At 49.4% G+C, this 23,029-nt stretch overlaps 1 protein-coding gene across 1 annotated transcript; it reads right to left on the bottom strand.

Moving 5' to 3' along the window:
• Nucleotides 1-25: 25 nt before the first annotated feature.
• SUPT6H (SPT6 homolog, histone chaperone) lies at nt 26-23,029 on the bottom strand. Its single transcript, XM_009278152.2, has 36 exons — nt 22,873-23,029; nt 22,228-22,386; nt 21,968-22,038; nt 21,145-21,340; nt 20,361-20,445; nt 19,724-19,997; nt 18,327-18,428; nt 17,700-17,816; nt 17,061-17,150; nt 16,418-16,560; nt 16,001-16,152; nt 15,393-15,491; nt 15,103-15,232; nt 14,844-14,994; nt 14,268-14,422; nt 13,470-13,665; nt 12,983-13,122; nt 12,787-12,904; nt 12,030-12,106; nt 11,718-11,853; nt 11,144-11,281; nt 10,653-10,820; nt 9,998-10,125; nt 8,685-8,892; nt 8,061-8,208; nt 7,662-7,804; nt 6,755-6,895; nt 5,447-5,642; nt 5,074-5,312; nt 4,661-4,774; nt 4,021-4,145; nt 3,423-3,535; nt 2,951-3,028; nt 2,696-2,862; nt 1,121-1,308; nt 26-930 (listed from the first exon to the last, which is right to left on the bottom strand). The coding sequence occupies exons 1-36, from the start codon at nt 22,979-22,981 to the stop codon at nt 744-746; spliced, it is 5,181 nt and encodes a 1,726-aa protein (XP_009276427.1). The 5' UTR covers nt 22,982-23,029; the 3' UTR covers nt 26-743.

Below are 23,029 nucleotides of genomic sequence, written 5' to 3'. Positions count from 1 at the left end.
AAAAAAAAAAAAAAAAAAAAAAAAAAAAAAAAAAAAAAAAAATCAAAACTAAATAAATATTGTTCCAAAAGAAGCCAGAGGAGAGAGCAAGCCTTCGGAACGACAGCTGCGTTTCTCTCCGGCGAGACCCCAAGCCCCAGAGCTGCTGTTCTAGACCCCTACGAACACAGCTGGGGGTTGGCACAGGCTCCGCAGAGCCTGTTACACACGAAAACACGGAGCAAACAACAACAGAAACTTTTTGAGAACTCCGGTTTGCTTGTCACAACCCCTGTGTGACTTTCCTTTGTGCTCTCAGGACGAGGCGACAGTCAGGGTTTGGGAGAATCCAAATGAAACAGGCTCACTCCAGGCCGATGGTCTGCACTTTCAGCTACGTTTGCTTCCTGGTCTTTGCGGTGAAAGCAGACTGCTGTGCATGTACAAGGACAGACTCGTTTGACCTCGTAATTACTTTGCCGAGCTTCCAAAGTGGTGAACCAGGGCCTGGAACGCAGAGGGTGCTGCAGCGCCCCTTCCTATGATATATTTTTTTATATATATATAGTATATATATTTAGACCAGCCCTGCCAAGTCTATTCATTCGCTCAGGTGCACGTCACCAAGAGTCATTTCCCACCATCTCACGACGTATAAAACAGGAGTTATGTGGCTAAGGGAAGGGAAGTTGTTTTCAACTGTTCGCTCTCCCTTCCCCTTCCTAGAGAAGAGAGCAGAGGTTACGGGTCAGGTCCAGCACGGCCTATCGATCCATCTCATCCAGCAGTGGCGTGGCGTCCCCGGCGATGGACATGGGCGTGCTCTCGATCATGGGGCTGGGAGATGGGCGAGGAGTCAACCTCTGCTTCTGTTTCCTCCGTTCAGCCTCCTTCTCCTGGAGCCACTGCTCGGCCATCTTCCCCCAGTCGATCGCAGCGTGACTGTTGGTCCTGCAACGACACGGGCAGAAGGTGAGACATGTTAGCTGCCCTCCCTCCCCAAGGGTCCCATGCAGGAAGGCGCAAGGTAACCCCACCGTGCCGGTTCCACAAAAAAAAAAAATTAAAAAAAAAAAAAAATCAACAAAAGCAATCAAGAGGGGACACAGAGATACATGTACCCGGCGCCGGAGCCACTCACTTTGGCTGCTGCCTCTGCCTGGAGCTGGACGACGGCTGCGACTGTGTCTGGGACTGGGTGGACTGGGGCGTGGTGTTGGCCTGGAGCTGGTACTGGGGCGTTGTGATCGGCTGGCTGGGGGTAGTGTAGGAGTAACTGGGGGTCATCAGAGGGGTGGCCACCGGTTGCTGTGCTGGAGTCGTGAAGACCTGCAGAGAGCGGATACTGTTAGGGGACAGAGGGCAAACCCTGCTAGGCTGCGGGGCAGAGGTCTAGCATGCTCTGCATCGCCCTGCCTGCCCGGGAGGCTGGTGCACGCCCTTGCTGCACGCTCCCAGCCCTGCTGGAGCCCCTCATCTGGGCAAGGAGAGGTTTGCAGTGACCATTGCCCGGGGAATAGGGGGCTGCAGGGCAGAAGGAGCAGCACCCTGCTGAGCACAGGACGTTTGTTCCCCTGAGAGACCCCGATCGCCCACCCAACCTGGGCCAGCAGGGCCACCGCAGCCTGCCTTCCTTGTTCACCCCACACAGGGTACAAGGGGAGATGCTTAAGCCAAGCGAAGGAAAGGGCCACAAGAGACACTTGGGCCAAGCTAGCAGAAATGACGTCCTGCAGTGGGCATGAAGAACAGATGAATTCTTCCCCTGTGGGCTGCAGAGAAGGCGCAGCAGCTCCTGAGATGGTTCCCTCCCACATCCCAAGCTGGCTGGCTCACTGTTTGTCCAATGGAGGGCTTAGTCTCTTTGCCTCCCGGTGTTCACCTCCCTTTTCCTTCAGATTGTCTTGATGATTAAATACATTGGATTATCCACAGTCCCTGCCTATCCCCAGCTCAGCATTTACTGTGCCAAACTCCGTGAAAGCCTCCCAAGGTGGTCTAAAAGAGGATCACTCCTCCCTGCAAGCCTTGTCTTGCAGCACCTCTTCATTAGGTCTCTCTAACGGCTGGGTGTGTTTTTTGTACCCAGGCACCTCAGTCCTTCTGCAGCTGGATTTCGCCTCAGTGTCAGCTGGGGAGCTGGCAGCGTGGGCTGGGAGGAGGTAGGCACCAGCACACATGAGGAAAGGCTTCAGCATCAGCCGAAACTGTCCAATTCCATCTTATTCCCTACAAAGCCTCTAGGTGTTCAGTCAGGCTGAGGTGTTCGCCTGCCGGTGCGGCTCGGAGATTAGCACGCTGAGCTGAAAAGCCCTGCAAACTCAGCGCATAGTTTCACAGCTAATCTCTTCCACTGGCAGCTCACATTGCCAATTCAGGGGCACAATCAGAAGGTTGTGCGCCCTCACCGCTGGATCCCACCTCTCCACCCTGCCACATTCCTTGGGGGCCAGACCAATTTGCTACTTGCTTCAACTCTCCCCAGAGCAGGGCTGTATTACATGCCTCATTTCCTCAGACACAGGAGGCAAGAAGAAACCTGGTCCAAGAATCCAGCCAGGCTCCCCTGTGGAGCACCGCGGGTACACAACTAGGACTGGATGATCCCAGGCAACGAGTAACCCCTTACACTCCCAGTGGAGCCCCCATGGGATGGTTTCTAGCAGCAAGGAGAAGCCACGCAGCACCTCCTCTCAGAAACTTAAGTGACACCTACGTGGTACGCGCTGCTGCCGCCTCCGCTGCCTCCGTAGCCATACTGACTGGATGCCCACTGCGCAGGGGTGGCATTTGGGTTCTGTCCCTGGCCTGTCACGGCAGCGATGGCACTGAACATCTGAGAGGTCATGTTCTGTGGTAGAGCGTTCACTGCACGGGTCAGGTCTGCAAGAAAGACCCATCACGTTAGACAAAGTGGAGCCTGGAAAAGGAGCTCGCATCCCGATTCCAACCAGGAAAGGCCTGCGCTGACCTGCCAGGTTAATGTTAGCCGGAGTAGCATTAATGGAGGCTGGAGTCCTGGTCCGACTGCTACTGCTGGGGGTAATACCTGCATAAAATATAAACCAAGAGAAATAGATTAGTTGTCACAGAAGAGCTGCTATTGGCCCGAAGCTCAGGATTTGAAAAAAAGCAGGCAACATTTGTACTGGCAAGATGCTATTTTACCAGGGAATGGTGTTATGAGGGTTGTATGTTAGGGAAGGCCAAGGGAAGGCTTTTGCTGCATGGCCCGCTTGGCTGAAAGATTAACCCTCAGGAGAACTCTCAACGGGTCCACGGAAGCCAAACACTTAAGCATTGCTTTGAAATTTCCCACATATAGAAAAATCCTAGGACACATTTCAGGGACAAAGAACATGAAATTGTCCTTTACTAACTGTCCCTACTGTGTGACACCCAGGAAACAAACAGCTGAGGCACTCAGGTTTTGGGATGCTCACCTGGAACAGGGTCCTGATAATGATCCTTAAACCATCGGAAGAGTCCGTTCACGGTAGGGAAGACCTGGCCCCGGTAGCGGAATCCTTCTGGCGTCACTGTCACATACTCTATCCTGTGAGGAGCAGCGAACACAGGAGAGCACAAGAGATGACAGGCTGCTTCAGAGCCATACCTGCCACTGTACAGCACCCTCACACTAACAGGTCACAGTCAGAACAGGCAAGACCTACAAACTCAGGCGATGGCCGTACTGATAACGAACGGATAGACCTACCCAAGACACTTTCATTTTCTTTGGAAACAATTGCTCCAAAATACCATGCCTTTCCATGCAAAAATCTATCAATTACTGCCTGTACTCCAGTGACACGCCCTGCACAGGGCAGTACTGCTTGTGGCAGCCAGCTGGTTAGAAACACAGGAGTCTCCTGGGTGAGATTTACTGCTAGACATGGGTCCTCTACTGTCAGGAGGCCAAACCCTGGGTGAGAAGAGGCCTGACTTACGGGGATACTGGCAGAGCTGGAAGAGAAACTGGCGGCAGTAAGTTGAGGCGTGGTACTGAGTACTCAGCTGCAGGACTTGCCTCTCACTTACCTTGGCTTGCCTCGAGGCTGATATCCTAAGAGGAATTTGCCAGGTAGATCTTTACAGGCACTGATAAAGTAGGGAATAAATGTTGGCTTCTCTTTCTTGGTCTTTATCAGCAGCTCTTCCAGCTTCTAATTAGAGAGAGAGAGAGAGAGGGGAAGAGAAATGCTCAAGGAGAGCCTGCATTTATAGCAACACACAGAGCCTACGGATATCTCCCTCCATGCTGTGGTCAGCCCAGCCCTTTTCCCCCCCAGCCTTGATGGTGGTCCTTGTTGGATTGCTAGCAGCTGCACCATTTCTGCGCAGGGTTAGTGCACAAATGTCACTGGGTCACAGAAAGCCAATTACTCTCCTTTCAGTGATATTTGCTGGCAGGGCAACCCTTTGCTGCTCTGGCACACCGCTGTAGCACACCGTACTCCCATTGCTGTCCTAACTCCACTGCTCCCAGGCAGAATCCCCCTGAGACCTACAGCTGGAAAGTGACTGCCAAGCCCCAAGCGACAAGAGGAAGATCAAAGAGCTCACTCCAGCAGCAGCTCATGCCAGACACAAAGAGTTTAAAACCTGTCCTGAGACAAAGAAATTTATATAATGCTCCTATATCTCCTACAGAAGCTATCACATCCCGGGACAGGCTTACCTTCTTGTCTCCACCGTTGCAGTCCTGATAGTATTTGTGATTCAACAGGTCTCTGGCAAAAGAAGCCATTGGCTGGACATAGCGAGCAACAATTTCATCCAGGTCTTCAAACTCCTTTGAACAAACACATTTAAAGAGGTATTTAGGGTGCATGATAAGGAACTCTTATTCTAGTATACAGCTCTCAGTCATACATTCTGCACAGCAAGGCTGGATGCTTTGAGGGAGAGGGGGAAAAAAAAAAAAAAGAGCTGAGTGTTGTCTAAGAATCTGGAGAACTGCAATGGAAGTTACTCTCCAACAGTCCGAAAGCAGCTGCAAGGACAGAAAGGCTGTGCCAACCTGTCCCTGCCAAATAGGTATTTCTCCTTCCCCACCAACTCCTTCCCAGGCATGCTCTGCAGGGCTCTTACCTCTGTGTTAATCCAAAGCGTGGAGCCCAGGCTGAAGGCATTCTCCTTACCCTCTTCTCGGACATCCACGTGCTGGTAAATCCCATCGTTCACCTTCCAGGTGACAGTCAGGTGGTTCTCCCCTTTGCTACTTGGCCGAATAATCACATCCCCTTGGTCCATGGTCTCCATCATCTTCTCGGCTTGCTTGAAGCTAATGTTGTGGAATGACGGGTGAGCAATTACTCTCTTGATGTACGCTAGGGGACAAAGCGGAGTGTTTAGGCTTCCAAGAGGAACTGCTTTACTGCAATTATATGTCTAATTGTGCTTGTTCTCCTGAAGCACCCTGGGAAGGCTGGCATTACGAGGGAGAGAAAAATTAGAGACTCACTTGTCCGCTGCTGCTTTCTTTTCAGGTCTTCTTCCTGTTTGTGGTCTGCTGCCTCAGAGTCAAAGTCGTAGTAAGTGTCTTTAGGCAGTTTCCACTCATTGTTCTTATCCATCAGGTCTGAGGTCCTGCAGGTCAGGTCTGCACTGAACTTCTCAATGTCGATCTTCATAATCCTGCAGTGAACGGTCATTCCCACCTACAGGTGGAGGGGCAGGCAAAGCTGATCAGCAGGTTTGGCTGATACGCCAGCCTCCCTGCGCTACAGAGCGACCAGTGCGGGGTCACGCTGCCAATAAGGAGGTACAAATTACCTCACATACTTCAGACTGATACAACCTTTAAAAGTGATCCTTCCATAAGGACCGAAAAATCAACTGATCCCCAAGATGACTAGAATCAAAAGAGATTAAAGGAAAAATGGGCAGTTCTCCAGCACGTCTACTACCTATGCTCCATACCTCACAGCAAACTGCATGTCTGGAGGCTGAGGACAATTAAGTTTGCTATTTTACATATCTTTAACAATGGGAGCAGCAAAACTGGACTTCACGATGTGCAAGAAAACAGTTAAGTCTGTTCAGAAACAGAGTGGAGGACACCCAAAGGACTGCTCTAATAAAACGGGAAACAGAAAATACCACCACAAAACCTGCAATGCCTTCGTCCAGTTAACCGTGCTGAAGTTAACGACTCTTTAAAGAAATGCTATTTAAAGAAATGCTAAGAGACCTCCGAGCTTACAGGATTATCCATCACCTGCATGGACTGTCAGGGGGACCCCAAAAGACAGCAAAGATGTTAAACCTCTATTTTATCATGTGACAAAAATATGTGATTCTGTTTCTTTCAGAACCCCAATCCCTGTCCTGAGCAAGACCAGTAACTCTGATGATCTCCACAAATGAATTGAGACAGAAGAAAAAGCTATGAGAGAGGGAAAGTGACCCTTGCATATCTAACAGCAGTTCTCTGAACTCCTTAGAAAGCTAGAAACAAAGGGCAGCTCTGCATTAGAATGCCTTCTGGTCTCCTAAACCCAGACTTTAGCCAGACTATAATAAATCCTCCCTCAGTGCAACATGTTAACTGATTAACATGGTTCCCACCAGCTGCCAAGAGAGATTTGCACTGTGGGAGAAGGACACTAACCAGAACCTGAACTTGCTGCTGCTTTAAAGTCCTTAAATGAAAATAAGGCTTGAAAAGTCATTTAGGAAACAGCGTTTTTAACCAAACTCTGAATCTTTGGTATTGGCTCCAGGCTCTTCCAGCTCTTGCTGGATACGTGAAAATCCACTGCTTTCATACCTTCACCCTTTCTTCTGGACGCTTGACCACCTTATCACTAAGAAATTTTGTTGGGATGAAGCCAGCGACACCATTATCCAGACGTGTCTTCACTCCAATGGCCTGACCTGGGCAGGAACCGCTGTCAAAATGGTTCCAAACCTTGAGCAAGGCAAAAGTAAAAGTCATTCAGCATGGAAACAAAATAGCCCCGGCAACTCACGCTCAAACAAGTCTAAAAGCTGTGTCAGCAAACTGATGAGCCAGCAGAGACAGGCGGAAGGGCAGGGGACAGAGGACTTCAACGAATGCTAACCAGTAATGCAATCTTCCTACTTCGGTTCTGCTCAGCTTATGGCGCTTTGCAACCAGGAAGGTCAGAACATTTCTAGACCCTGAACACAAGCCTCCAGCTAGGGCTGGTTTCTAATGAACGCTATGGGGTTTTAAAGTCACAGATTACCAAGGCTGGAATTCAGCAGTGTTTAGAAGAGACCTAAAGTACAGCTGCATTAAGCAGCAGGGAGTCCAGATAAGTTCTTAAAATTGAGAAGGTGGCAGAACAACCTTCTGTTCTCAGTGTCACGGGCAGTTTCTCTGCGTAAAACACAATTCTAGACCAAACACAAGCCTGCTTTATGTATTTGCAAAGAACTGGTCAGCTTAGCCCCAGGTCCATTTCACTCCTAGCCCAGTTCACAAAAATCCATAATGTAGCCATAAAGGACCTGTCAAATCTATACTGAAGCAATTAGTCAAAAGTGGAACAGATTATATTTGCAGCTGCAGGCCACATTCAGGTTGGGATCCTGGGGCACTGCAGACACAATCTTGGCTCTGTTGGTCTCCCAAGAACCCTACAAAACACTCAAGCCTGCCGATAGCAGACTCCTGACAAATGCAGGCCCGTTAGGAGAAGCAGCCCCACCTCGCTGAGCTCTGGAAAGTTATCCTGCTGACAGAAAGGACACTGCCAAAGGCCAGTTTCATCGTTCCGTATCGCCTGGTCGTAGCTTTCTCCTTGTGGCCGCCTGTGGGCTATCCCAGTCACATTGCAGATGATCATTTTACCTGTGGTGTGATGGGAGAGGAGAAGGAAAGAATGAAAAACTGAAAGCCAACTGCAGGGCTGGGCAGTTCCCTCGATCTAAGGTAGCTGTGCATGAAGGTGTTAGGAGACTACCCAGGTACTTGAAAAGCTGCTTCACATACATGCAACCATAGCATCGTCCCAACATCACCCTCACCAAGATCCCTCTGTCCCACCTTTACACATCCTAAGTCAACTTAGGATGACAGAAACCGGGGATGTAAAACAGGGATGTACCTATATAAAAAGTCTCTGGAGTTTCTTTGGTCAGCATATTGAAGACCTCTTCCGTGTTTGGAGAACGGTATGGGGTTCTCAGGTCCTTGTACCTGCAGCTTAGTTCAGCTCGAATGTCATATAGAGTGATATGCTTGTCACCGTAGCCCTGTGCGGTATTCAAAGGTTACAAAGCCATGAGCAGCAGGAAGAAGGTGAGTAGGGAATCCAGTAAAAGTTATGAAAGAACTCAAGGAACTTATGAAACAGCAAATTTAAAAAAGAGGAATGCACAGGGTACCATCAAACTGTGGAACTCGGTCACAGGATGTTGAGGAGGTCCAAAGTACCAAAACATTCAGAAAAAAGTTAGATAATTTCAGGGAGAACAGCTTAAACAGTCTAATTACTGTCCCCTGCCTCCTTCCTCCCTCTGTCCCAAGTGTACTTTCTGTAAGCATTTACTACATGCCATTGTCAGACACGGAACACTCATCATGGCTGTTTATACATTTTACAACGGCAACAGCTAAATGCTCAGCTCCTAAAAAGGATAAGGATCACCAGCTATAAAACATGAGAAACTGAGCTGGACAGCAGAGCTTCCCCCGCTCTGTTTCTCAGCACCAGGAACCCCCAGCACACCTGTCTTTCCAGTTCCTCAGCAAAGGCATCGAGATCCAGGTCTTTCAGACGCTCAGGGTTTTCTAAGATCTCCTCTAGAGCTCCTGCGGGATTAGCGTCCTCTGCCGACTCATCGTATTCTAAGGCATCCACTGCCATTTTTCTTGCCCATTCATAGGTTTCAGGATGGACCCGAGACCCATCTAGGACTTCGATGTAGGAATCAGTACTGAAATAAACCCAAAGCAATGTTCAGATAAGGACTCTGCAGGGTTCTGGAGTCACCTCCTTCAGCTCAATAATAAGTCATGCTGTTGAGCACCACTACTGGCTGTGTGGCTGCTTTGCCACTGCTGCCCTCAGCGGAACAAACTACGCTAAAAAGGACACAATGAATTCTTCATTGCTAGACCAAGAAGAGCCAAGGCAAGACGTGACAAATTCCAGTCTGCAGCTCTTGCAACTGCAAAGATACAGCCAGGCATTTTGGATGTTATCTAGATTTGATCACTCTGTGCGCTATAGCTGCTCTATGAGCACACAGCTCTTCACAGGTTCTCTCCTCGTACAAATTGAGTGTTGCCATCGGGCAGTGCAGCCATCTGCATCCAGCTGTTTGGAGGAATCTACACTTTGCCCCCTGCACGTCTGGGATTTGTATCCTGCAAGAACCAGGCACCTAGCGGGGTCGGATCACTCAGCGTGAGGATTCAGCCAGGTGTCCTTTCTCAGACTGCTTTTCAAAGGCAAGAAGGATACTGTGCCAGCCCTAGAGAAAGCACCTTTCCAACAGGTGACCCTTCTGTGCAAAGCAGTCAGCTACGGATTTAGAAACTAGGTTACCACTGTCCTCCAAACACGCATCTCTTGTTTAGTTACCAGTAACCTAATGCTCTACAAACTTCCCAGTATTGCTACTAGTTTAACAGGAAGGTAAATTGCCGAGTTATGCCTGAAGTTTGAAACTTCAGAAAAATAAAATACCGATGGCAGGACTAGGCAGAAACTAAGCAGAAGTGCACACGGGTTACTGACAGACATGCATGACGCCGGTGTTAGGGAACAACTATTTTTAGTTTAGCTCCTCTTGACCACAAAGGGTCTTTCAGACCATATCAAGAACATAATTAATGTTCTGCAGCTCATACTGCCGTGCGAGTTTAGCTGCCCTTAAGAATCAGATTAATAACCAGCAATATCTGAACTTGGCCAGTGATCAGAGGGGCCACACAGAAACTCCTGGGAACATGGACTCCACGGAACAAGATTGTTTCAGCCTGTCGCTCATGCTAACTCCATACCCCGTATGACATTGAATCCAATCCAATACCCACCTATCGCCCAGCGATGCTGTGTCAATCTTGATGAAGCCAGCGCAGTTGATGAACACCTTGGGTCCCATGTGACACATCGTGACCAGCTGGGTCCTGTTCTCCAGACGCGTGTTGTTCTGTTTTAAGATCTGGAGAAAGAGGTAACAGAATAAACCCTGCTATTCAAACACAAGGGTTCCCCAGGAAAAGCAGAGAACTCACACCGGACACCGTGGTGTTCAAAGCATCTGACATAATCAAGCCCATCACAACTCATAAATTATTGCCCCCTGCCTGTGTCTCAACTTTGTACGAAAGGAGATGACTCCACATGGAATAGCTCCAACTCTCAAGAAAAGCGTTGGCTTTTTGCCTTGTGTTTTCTACAGTACGGAGGCGTCTTGATACTGTAACAGTGCATCCGTTCCTGTGGGTTCGGGAGCTAGCAAGGATTGACAGATCTGCTGAGTTGCTTGGGTCTATCAAGGACATAAGTCCATGCACAGGTTCGGGGTTAGGCGCAGTGAGATAACGCGTAAAACACATGTCAACGGAGCTGTCAGCTGCATCTGGCACACGGGACCCTGACTCAGCTTGTAACAGCACTGCCATCAGGCCAACTCGCACATTATTGGTGATGCATTGTTTTTGTAGGCAGGGACAGAAGCCTCCTTACCTTTAGCAGATGAGTGCCTTTGCGTGGTCCCAGGCCACACACATACTGCAGCAAAGCCTGGCTGTGAGGGTGAGCAATCGCCCGATTGACATCCACTCCCACCTCGTTCACACGGTTTATGAATTCGCAGTAGAGGGCATTCAGCAGTTCCTCCTTCACCACGTGCTCCTGACAGAAAGGAGAGGCGTTAGCCTCGCAAGGAGATGCGTGCAACACTTTGTCATAAGCAAGCTGAGCCAAACACAACAGACTGGCTCTCAGGAGCTGTACTGCACCTCCGAGTTACCCCTGAGAACAGCCTAAAGGCAGGAGGCAGATGAGCTAAAGGAGGCAAAAAAAAAAAAAAAAAGGTGCTGTGTAGCCTGAATATGGCATAGAACAGGCAGAACTTGCACCAGTTCAACTTGGAATACTTTTACTTGACAGCAAACTGTCCCAGGCCTCCCAGGCCACTTTCTCTCGCAGAGAAGGATCCCACAAGGCAAAGTTACCTGCAGAGGGTGGAGTTTTAGGCAGAGAATATCCTCATCAGAGCTGCAGACCTGGGCAAACTCTATGAGGGGGTCCTGAATGCGGCGAGCAAGGGAGACGGCTTGACGCAGCAGAGGTGGATAATCCCGGAACTCATTCTGCAAAAGGCCAGAGAATCAGGAAAAACCCTGACAGCGTTTTCAGACTTTGTGGCACAAGTAGCAAAGACACATCAGACAGGGACCAGAACAAGGGAAGCATTTGGTGCTCGGGGCAAAGAGAGCTGAGGTCAAAGGCTCCCAGGAACTCTGCTGCAACTAGGAATGAAACAACCCCATCCACGCAGCTGAGCAAGATTCGTTTCAGACTACATCAATATCGACTTTAACAAATAGACTACATCTGCTAGTGCTGATCTCTTCAGGGAAGCCTAAGTAAGACGTTTTGCCTTGACCCAAAGATCAGTACATCACCATCTAGATGGATTACATGAGGCAGCAGATGACAGAAGGCAGGGCCCGCACAACAAATGGAGGATGAGACAGCACAAATGAGCAACCGACTAAGGGATAGTTGGAATAACAGAAGGTTCACCTCAGACTTCTTGCTGTTCATGTAGAGGATGGCCAGTTCATTGTCCACCAGCTCCACTCCGATAGAGGACAGCTGCTGCCCTTGATCCAGCTCATGAACAATTCTCTTCACATCCTCCATCAGCATCTGAGCATCCCTAGGGAGAGACGGCCAAGGGGATTGAGGGGAGAGTGCAAAGCTGGGTCCTGGAATCACTTAGCAAGATAACCCCAATGGGTTACCTCACACCGCGGACAGAAACAGTGAGATGTGGACAGGCATGAGGAAAGGACTGCAGAGAGACTGGGAAGTGGAAGGAACACAAAGACTGACCTGTTCTCCCCTGCAATTGTCACCACGTGAGGCTTCTTGTTCATGAGGAATTTTTTCAAGGTTTCAATATCCTGGGCCTGGAGAGGAAAGCGAGACAGGTCAGAGTAGAAAAGCTAGAGGGTTTCTGTACTGAGCTAGCTACCAGTCCTGGGTTCCTATTTCATAGGGCAGATCCTCCCCCACGGCCACCCTCATCTGCCACCATGACATGAACACGGCTAAAAGCCTTCTCCACAGGCCTCGCAGCTCCTGATTACTGTAAGGACAAAGAGGCAGGCTCTGCAGAGGGAAGACTCGTGGCCTCGTGGTCTGGTGCTACAGGAAATCAGTGCAAGTAGGGAATGGAAGTCAAAAGCCTGCCCCAAGCTCCAGGAGGTCCCACAGACTCTTGCTATTATAATGTGATCAGGGAAAGGGGAGAAAGTTTCTGCAGCTGGGACCACAGAAGCTCACAAAACCCCAACACCAACAGAACTCAGGAATGGCAAGGCCCTGCCACTCCCTGTAAGGGGAGCAGAAGAGATGAATTGGAATCTAACTGGAAGCAACTGTTCTGCCAGAATAATTACTTTTTCTGGAAGCAACTGTTCTGCCAGAATAATTACAGGGTGGGAAAAAGGCAGTATTTTTGCATGCAGGAGTGACAAGGCCTGAGCTGTCTTCAGACTGACCATTCCTCTCCAGCCCACAGTGGATCGCACAGTACCAAAAGCAACATGCAGACATTCATCTCGACCATAGCTGCACCAAGGCTCACCTTCTTTTCCCTCTCTTCCTCACGCCAGGCGTTCCTTCTCTTTGTGAAATGTGGCAATCGAAGGAAGTCCGTAACCTCACCCTCTCCGTTAACAAGGGCGCAAAACACAGGGTGGTCCCTGCGAAACAGAGATCACTCAGACATGGAGGACCGCTAAAGCTGAACATGGATCCAGAGGCAATTCCTTTCCTCCTACCTGGCTGAGGAAAATGCAATGCCTAGCACCCGAATCCCCTTCCCTTGGTTTTCATCCATGAAATCATCATCTTCCTCCACTTGCTGATCGGGACGGTATGAAGCTACTTTTAGCCAGTTGTACAGCTTCCGGCTGCAAGCCTGGCAGAACGGAGAACAGGAGAGAGGAGTGAGAAAATCCACTGCAGGTGCTTTGGCATAGCCCTTCTCCAGAGGGAAGGTCATGGACTGCTCAAGGCAGTGAGACAGTATATTCTGCCAGGATTGGGACCAGCTCTCCAGAACCACGGAGCCCATCTTTCCCTCCCACCGAGGTATCTGCTCTTCTCTCCATCCTTGGGAAAGAACCAGACTCAGACCCCTGCCTGCCCCCTCCTCCTTCCCAAATGCCTGCGTACGGCCTGTCAGTAGCTCTCCCCAGCACGCTGCAGGACCGTTAGCATTTGTAACACCAGCTCTGACTCAAATCCACCTGTCCCCCATCTCACCTTGAGGACATACTCCTTGGCCTCCACCAACAGCTTGTTCTTCAACTCTTTAGCCATCTGCACGTAGAGGAACTGGTTGAGGGACCGCTCAATGGCCATCGTACGCTGCCGATTCCACTCCTGCACTTGGTGGCTGAACTCATCCCGATAATAGAACTGTTTGATTTCCTCAAAGTATGTCTGGTCGCTACCGTAACTGCAAGAAATGAGAGGGGGAGATACAGAAGGGCTCCAAACACCTGCGCTGACACCATCACTGGCAGATTCCTGCACAGGGATGTAATAGCAGCACCTCAGATTCAGGGAGCTGCCTGGAAAATTTAGAGAAGAGCCAATCCTCCCATCAAACGCTCTTTTAGCTGCAAAAGCTATGCTGCTAGACAGACCGCAGCTGAACACCATGCTGGCAGCACAGAGAGGCCTCATCAGTGCAACACGGGGGCAGCCCGCAGCCACTCCAGCACACCCATACTGCACAGCGTGGCTACTCAGATGTGCAGGGAAGGAACCAAGGAGCCACACAGTGAGGGTGGCTGGGAAACAAGCATCATCTTTCATAAAAATCCTAAAGGCTTCAGAGTTTGCCTTCAAATGAATAAGCCAGATGTCTGCTAAAGTTTTCACTAAGGTGGAAAAAAAAAGCAAGACCCTGAGAAGCTGCTTGGCTTTAAGGTGCAGGAAACCACCAGGCCATGGCTTCCAGGAGCAGTTTGGGTTACAGAGGAACTCTAACAGCATGGCAGCACTGGATGAATGAGCTCTGCCAAGGCACGGACGGCACAGCCAGTGAGGACTCACCCCTCCACTCCTTTCATGTCAATGCTGATATCTATAGTCAGCAGTGCCTCCTCCTCTGCCAGGCTCATTTTCAGGAACTGGTCATCTCGCAGCTCCTTCACAGGCTTGTTCTTCAAGTATTTAAAGGAATAGGCGTAGTGGGCTTCATCAACATCCTGGGAGAGAGGAGAGACAGTCAGCATGCACGCAGGGCATTCATGAAGAAAGACCCTTCTGTATACCGTAGCAGACAATGGAGTTTATTCAATACCCCCTCACCCCTATGCCTGCCAGTCTGCATTTCCTTCCCCAGCAGGACACAGTGGAATTAGTTCCCAGTCCCAGAGAAACGGAGACTGTTCCAATAATTGAAGGCAACATCTCAACAGCAAGAATCAGGTCTGATGAAATGCTGAGACTAAAAATGCAGCATGCTGCTGAGCTGGCCTCTGCAACAGCCCAGCTCACGTGCTGCTCTAAGATTTATTCAGAGTTGCCACTGATGTGGGAGAAGTTTTCAGATGCAAAAACGAGCATTTGCATGTTATTTAGATCCTTCCCTGAATTGACCCACAGAGTCAGAGCTCTCTTCCTTACCTTCTTCCCCTTTTTGGTTGGTGAAATGTTGATTTTAGCTCTCTCTTGGAAAGTCTGTCTCAGGACCTGTCTGACCAAAGGCTCCCTGGCTATCTGCAAAGCCACCATGTACCGGGCTCCTTCCAGCACTGCTTCAGGGCTTGGGAATTGACTAAAAGCAAAAAGGTAGCATGAAGGCTTAGGACTTGAGAATGTCCCCAGATCCCCTCGCCTGTCTCACATCCGCAGAACCTCAGCGAAGATCCCCCCCCCCACTGACCTACACACGTAATCCTTGGCCAGCTCCAGGGGCTCTGCAGGGAACTGCTCTGTCTCGTGACGCTGGTAACTGTCTCGGAGATTCTCTCCAAACTGCTCAGGTGTCAGACCAAACTTCTTAGCCAGGCCATCTGGAAAAAAAAAACCACCACAAAAAACGATGAGGACAAGGGTACTGTAGCTTATACTGAGCAAAACTACCAGTCCTCCTTCTACAGGTAAGCCACACCACCCAGAAGAGCACGTGGGCTAGGCCACTGCAAGCTCAGCATGACAGAGCACGGCCCTTACCCAGCCCAGCTGTTTGGCAGATGGTGTACATATCCCGACGGGAAGCCTGCTTCAGCTCAGGCCCTTTCTGCTCGTCATCTTCTGCATCCTCCCCTTCACCTACGGGAAGGATATGTTTAGCGAGGCCTCTTTACAGAGGCATCCAGACAGCTGCAGGGTGTCAGAAGCACAGCGAAGGGATCAAACACAACCTACATCATGCAACAGAGTCCCTAAATTCCACAAACCCATCTCAAAGGTCACAGTAGCCATAAAATTATTCAGGGTTAGAAAAACACCCTGAAAATGTTATCTTCTCTTCAGTTTCACTCTTTTGCAGTTTTAATAGCGGTATCTCTGGGTTGCACATTAAAACACACATCAAGGTGGCCGATCCTTGCTTTGGCCCCTGCCATGAGGGGTGGTATTCAGTCCGTCGGAAAAGCAGCACCTTGTGTGATAAACTTTAAGCATTTTCAGAGATGCCTGGAAGACCTGGGACTAACCTGAGATAGAAGCAAACAGCAGAGGTGCTCTGTGCGGCTTTTCAACAAGCTTTCTTACTACTCTTTTGAACCAGGATTTGCAAACAGCCCACAATTAGGAGACTATCAAGTTTGGGGACAAACCTTCCTCCTCTTCACCATCCTCTCGGATACGCTTCTGCTTCTTTCGAGCAGCTTTGGCAGCATTCTGCATCTTGGGGATGTCTCGCCCATAGTACAGCAGGAAGTGATTATACACGTCCTTCAGCTCGTCCATGGACTGCACGTCCTTCAGCCTGCGGCATGCAAAGCCAGCATGTTACACCCTGCTTGCAGCTGAGCCGTGGTCAGAGCACTCAAGCAACCTGCTCTGGTACAGGTCAGGCAGAGGGAGCGCTTGGGCTCATCTTCCAAAAGAGTTTTACATATTTCTCATCACTGGCTTTGTGGGGAGGCTAAAGCCAATGCGCTGCAGTGGCCAGAGAGCCTGGGCTGTTTGGGCAAGTTAACGCACATTTTAAGTTGTTTTGGAATGAATGTAAGAAAGTCACGGCACCATACCTCTCCATGTCAGTAGTATCCAGGGCCCTTATTCCATCAGCCAAGGGCTTGTCTGGGTCAGCAGAGATTTGTTCGTACTGATAGGCCTGCATCTTCTCAAACAGTCGTGTCAGGTTCTGCTTGCGGATCTTCAGCTGGGTCCACTAATATAAGAACAAAGACTTCCAGTGAAACGCACCATAGCGATGTGTCACATCTGTCTTCTCCCCCCCGCAACAGGGGCTCCCAGGATCTTGGGATATTTGTCATATAAAAATAATCATCAAAATCTTCATCCGCAGCCAAGCCCAGATGTGACACACGTGGCAGGTCTCATCTCAGAGATGGATTGTATTAACAGAAAAACAACAAAAAAAATAAAATCAAGGTTTGGATCTACCTGACAGTAGAGAAGGAACCTGCACTCCTTGCAGGAAAGGTCACTACAGAAAAGGAACTCACTGAAGGGGAGGGACTGTTTTGAACCCTCTTTTGTCAGATAATCCTTTACCACCACATGACAGCAAACACGCAAAAAAAACCCATGGGTAAAAAAAAGCACACGAGGTCTCCACAGCCAAAACAAAATCTGCTGAAAGTATCAGGCTAGGTGGGAAGACATGTTAAATGTTGATGGGTAACAAGCAGTGAAAACACTCCTCACCTTCTCATCCCACTGCCAGACCCTCCACAGGTCGTTGATGTGCAGCTCTGGCTCCACATACTCCTTTCTGTAGAAGGCGATGAATGGGACCTGGGTCAGAAATGAGACTCATCACCACTATGCAGGAGACCGGGCTGTTCCTGGCAGCCAGGAGTCCACAGAATGCTCCTGTTCCATGTGGGAGAACAAGCTAACGGGGCAGCAGTATGGGAGAATGTACCAACCCACGCCCCAGCTCTTAAGACCGTTCTACCAAAGAATATACCACATATACCAAAAAGCTTCTGCAACATCAGGCAACACCTCAGAGAATAGGTTGAATGGACCAAGCAAGGCTCAAGAGACTCCGAAATTCCTTCACCTCACTTAGCATCAATTTGTCCAGGACCAGGGAAATACGACGACAGCAGCCCCATCAAACGGGCCTTAAAAACCTGCGTTGCCACAGCTCACGTAAGGTGAGCAGCACTTTCCAATGAAGCACCATTTTGTCACAGGAGAGGCAACCAGGTACGGTATCTCAGCCCCTTCTTAGTTTGCTGCCCTAAATGCTTCCAGCAGCCCCTCTGCTAATCCCATCGGGATAAGGAGACAGCAACTCAGACCTTATCTTGGCAATGAAGCCGAGTTGCGAATTACCTCAAAATGTTGATTTCTCATGAAATTCAGGGCTTCTTTAATCTTCTGGATGGTGCTGGGCCCCTTGCGGCTGAAGCTGCTGCTGGCTTGTCCACGGTCGAGGTAGTCAGAACTTTCCTAAAAGGAGAAACACATTGCGTTGATCGTATTCCTGAGCTGACCCCCAAAAGACCAGCCCAGGCTAAGGCTGGAAAACGGTGGTCCTTTCGTTAGCCAGGAATGCAGGCTCAGCTACACGCTCTGATTTTAGACCACAGAAAAGCATCCTAGCCCTGACTGCCTTAAAGGAAAATGGAGAAGCAGCATCTGGCCAAGGTAACTGATGGTTAAAAACAGATCACGGCTAATATTAGTTTAGCCCTAAGTGCACAGTGACTCAGAGATCTTTCAATCATTCTTGACAATTATTCTTGCAACTTCTCTGTGTTCCTTTTTGTCCTGTTTTATGGATGCGAAAATGAAGACACGTGCATGTTAAATGACCTGTGCAAAACCAGAAAACCAGAAAGAAAGGTATATTGGGCACCACATTCCTCTGAGCACACTCCTGGAACAATGTCTCCAGGCTGGAAATCTGCAGCACCTTCAAGTCCTCTTAGGACAGAAATCCCAGGAATAGTCCTTTACCTGCAAGGAGATGGTGGGTGTCGCAAATGCATTCCTGTAAATCCAGTCAGCTTCTTCTTCCAGCTCGTCATCTTCAGCACTCTTCACTGGGATGGATCGCAACTGTGAAAAGACAACAGGATGAGCAGAGGCATGGGCAGCACCAGGGCTTGTGCTACCGTGTCTTCAAGAAGCCTGGAAATTATTGTTTTCAGCTGTAGGTTGCTTATGGGGTCTCAGTACCTCCCACACCCGCAGGGCTTTGCTGAGGATAGCACTTCAACGTCTGCATCTTCTGAGCACACAGGAAACCTCTATCAGCTTTACACTAGGTAAAGGCAGCTAACAATTCTGTCAAAGGCTTGTGGAAAGGCCTGCAATGGCGCGCAGTCTTCCGTGACGATCAAGTCAGGGTACCCCCACTTCCTACCAGACTCCCAAACCCTCTGCAGCTACATCCTCTGTTCCAATCTCTCTGTGCCTGTTCTAGCCTTGTTATCAACTTTTCTTGCTGCAGCCTTAGAATAACAGAACATAAAGCAGCTCCAAACCCTCTCTGCGCATTTAGTCCCAGCCAATTCTCTTTCAGAAGGCTTGCTCTAATCATCATTGACGTCCGTGAAGACGACAAAATGTCTGAACAGGCCACATATGGCCTGAAGACATTACACACAGCGTTCCCTTGTGCTGTGCACGCTGGCATGAGAAAAAAGGTCCTTCTGAAAACCTGGCAGCTTCAGACGTCCCATTTTACAAAGGAGGGTAAAGCCTCTGCACAGAATTACATTAACATACACTAAAGGGAGATCGACTGTTCAATGAAAATCTGAATACAGGGTAAAATTAAGACAAAAATGTGAGAAACCAGAATGATTCCTAGCAGCACAAGCAGGACTCCGTACTGAGAGCAGTATAAGTCCCAGTCACTTGGATTAAAGTGGGTTATAGAAACACCTTGTACGGAACAGTTACATGTTGGCTGGCATACGGGCAGGCTAGAAAGCCTAGCAAACCTTCTCTGGCACTGCAGCAAATTTCTCTGGCACTGTACCTCTTGCTATCCAGAGGTACAACTCACGTGATTACTAACAGTATCCAGCATAAAGGACATCTCAGCAGAGCACAAGCCCTCCACCACTCCCAGGAGTGCAACACTGGCACCCAGTGGCCAAAGAGAAACTACGACCAGTGCTAAAACCGGGCTTATACAGCCAGAACAGTTCACAATGTCACTGTTATGTTTGCATGCGGAGTTTCAGACTATACATTTGAGAGGCGGGATCTTCAAAGAGGGAAAAAGAGATGCCAAAATCCAGCCAGACACCAGGTGAGAAAGCTGGCCTGTAGGTCCCAGGCCTGCTGTACTCTGTGGGAGCTGAAATGCTTTCTGCCTGCACACTGGCACCCTCTTCCCTCACCTGGAACCTCTCGGGCATGTCTGTCATGCGGATCTCGTTGTCCTGGTCTGTTAGGTGACTGCTCTCCAGCTCACTGGGCTCGTACATCTCAAAGATGCTACGCCGACTGACGCGCTTCTTGGCAGTCTTTTTGGGTCGTACACGCGTCTCCCCTTCGGCTTCTTCATCCTCATATTCGTATTCCTCCTCCATCTCCTCATCATACTCGTTGTACTTCTCAAACTCATCATAGTCGAAGTCCACACCAAAGATTTCCTGGGCTTCCTGCAAAGCACTGGAAGGCAAAAACTATCATTCAGCCCCATGGTGCAGTTCACAGAACATCTTTCTAGCCACACAGAGGTGGCCAGAGCACCTAAGTCTAAAAAATCATGGATAGGTACACAACTCTGAGCTTTACATGCAAACACTTCTCTTAAGGGACTGGTTTTGGTATCCCTGTAAAAAAATCAGGGGAGAAAGGAAGGAGTCGGACATTTAAGAAATCACAGGCTAAAAGCCCATGTTTAAATTTACCAGGTCCCTTTGGGGAAAGAGACCAGCAGTATCCAACCACAAGCTGAATCACTCTGCAGCTGCAAGAATCAAGCTGAGCACTGTTTTTGAGGCTCTGGGCCAATTTCCAATTACTACTTACGCATCTGTGTATCCAGGGAGCTTCTTTCGCCATTTTGGCTTCTTCAGAGGTTGTCCATCGTCATCCACAATGAAGTCATCGATGTCTGGACATTGAGAAGCAATTTAGTGGTCAGGACACTCGCATATTCAACTGGTACCTCTGACAAAGCTCAGCCCAGCCAGTGCAACTATGAGCCTCCACCACAGACTTAGGCTGCTGCTGGCTGTCAGTCTGCCCAGCTACCCTCAGCATCTCCTACACCAACCTCAGACATTCCAGGAGCCTGAACCACAATAACAAGCTAGAATGGACTTCCAAACACAGGCAAAGCCATCTGGCAACTATCTGCAGCTCAGTGCACTGAAAATGCAGTCAGAAAAGGCCTTCCTGCTTTGGACAGTAGACAGAAAGAATTTTTGAAACTCTTTCAGTATGGTACTAGCAGTGTTGATGGGCTGATGCTGAAGAGGAGAAGTAGGGCAGGCGCCCGCTGTGCTGCTAGGTACTAAACAGTGCCTTGACTTCCTTCCTTTGAAGCATTTCCATTTTGGAGGCAGCTTAGAGGAGACATTCAACACCTCAGCACATGTAATGTGCTTCTGGACAAAGTGGTTTAGACAAACAAACTAAACCTGCCACCCAGAAACGTTTAATTCTAAAGATTGTACTAATAGACCAACAAGAGCTTTACCACGACAGGGCTGCAGCCTTTGGTTACTTCTAGCTCAGAGAAAGTCTTAACTTCGTTCCTGTGCTTTAATCCTGGGACAAACTTTGGATGTAATTGACCATCCATACTCACCAGATTCATCTTCCTCCTCCTCCTCTTCCTCTTCTGGTGGAGCAACAGGAGCTTCAACAGCTTCCCCTCCCTCCTCGCCTTCACCATCCTGAAAGATTTCTTCAGCAATGGCTTCCTTCTCATGTTCTTCCTTTCCATAGTCTTCCTCTTCGTCATCCTCATCATCGGACATTTTTCGCACGCGCCTGAATTTTTGCTGCAAGCAAAAAGGCTTGTTAGTGCACATAATTCCTGGCACACACTCAAGCTCAGCGCGGTCTCTGCCAGGCCAGAACTGCACTGCCTCTGCTCCCCAGGTGGCACCTGAGCGGGAGCAGGATGGAGCCCAGCACAGGCACACAAGGGAGAAGAGCCACCCCTTTGGGAGCTGTGCTGCAGGTGCTCATTGGGTGCAGCGTGTACACAACGTAACTGCCTGCCGAGGACTGTGCCGCATCCAGACCAGCGTTAGCCTGGCTTGATGTGCCTCTAGCGAGTGTTACGGAAGGAGCTTTAGAGCCCATAATAGCCTGACTTTGAGGTTAGCATCGTGCAGGAGAAAGTTATTGGAAGACGGGCCCCTCTGAGACTGTCTTGCAGAGGTGGGAAGGGAGGAGTACAGCAGACTTTAGGAACCAGAAGAAAGTGTTTTGCAAACTCTGGGAAGCCAGTTCCCAGTTGCCTGGGCAGGGAGAGATCCTGCTTCCTTCAAGCACTCAGCTGTCCCTTTCCAAGAGGGCAGGAGCAGACGGGAGGCACCGCTCGCTCACTCCAGGCAGAAGCCCACCCTCCTTCGTGCTAAGACGCACCACACGGTTAACAGCAGCATGGGAACACAACTCACTCTTTTGACTTTAACGCCCAAGTTCTCTTCAATGAGGTCAAAATCATCATCCTCCAGGCGGTCATCAAAAGCTACGAGAAGAAAGCAGAGATGGGTTACACTCTCCTTTTACTAAACTGGGAATGGACCAACCAGTGAGAAGGGTATAACTTACCCAGCCCATGCAGACACCCAGGGCAGAGGGAGAGCTCTGCTCTCCCGCAGGGCAGCCTGAGAGCATTATGCTGTGGCCCGCTATGAACAATCATCATAAAACTTACTGCGCTTTCTCTTTTTGTGGCCAACGTCGTCCTCAGAGTCTCCAGAGTCACTGGCTTCTTCCTCCTCTTCCTCTTCCTCATCGTCGTCATCATTAATGAATCCTTTCAGGTTCCCCTGCTCATCTTGATCATCGAGATTCTCCTCCTCCTCTTCCTCATCTGGTGGAGAGCAGCAAGTGTTAGACATGTACTCATTGGTTATCTGCCGAGACTCCTTCTCGGCTCTGTGCAAACGGCATCTTCCTTCACGCTATCCATGCAGAGAGTTTTAGCTGAACACTTGTACTGACACAGAAGCCAGCCAGCTGCTCGTGCCAGAACCCCACTTCTTCTCTCATGCTCTGTCTGCAGAGGGAACAGGTGGAGTGGTCACACTGGGAGAATTCCTCTGCTTTTACTGTTTACTATCAAATTGTGCGACTGCAAGTCCCGTGGGGGTGAAGCAGCATATTTTCTATTGCCAAATATAAAAACCACCTAAGGACTTTGAGGAAGGGAAGCACTTAAACAGCTGAGATTATCGACTACAGATGGCCATGCTATTATAGCATAGTTATTGCTCCATCTGCAGAGTCATGGGATGTAAAATAGAGCGGCGAGGCACAGAGACAATTCAGCAAACTCAGAACAGACAGGCAGACTCACCATCCTCATCTTCCTCTACAAACTTCTTGGTTACTCTGGGCACAACCTCCCCATCCTGGTTGTACTCCTCCTCCGACTCCTCCGCTTCACTTTCTACGAAGTCAGACATGACTGCAGCGTTTCACACACGGCTCCGCAGGAACTGGGGAAAGAGGAG

The sequence above is a fragment of the Aptenodytes forsteri genome, unplaced genomic scaffold, assembly GCF_000699145.1.
Source record: "Aptenodytes forsteri isolate BGI_AS27 unplaced genomic scaffold, ASM69914v1 Scaffold66, whole genome shotgun sequence".
Lineage (NCBI taxonomy): Eukaryota > Metazoa > Chordata > Aves > Sphenisciformes > Spheniscidae > Aptenodytes > Aptenodytes forsteri.
This window is presented reverse-complemented; position numbering and strand designations above follow the sequence as displayed.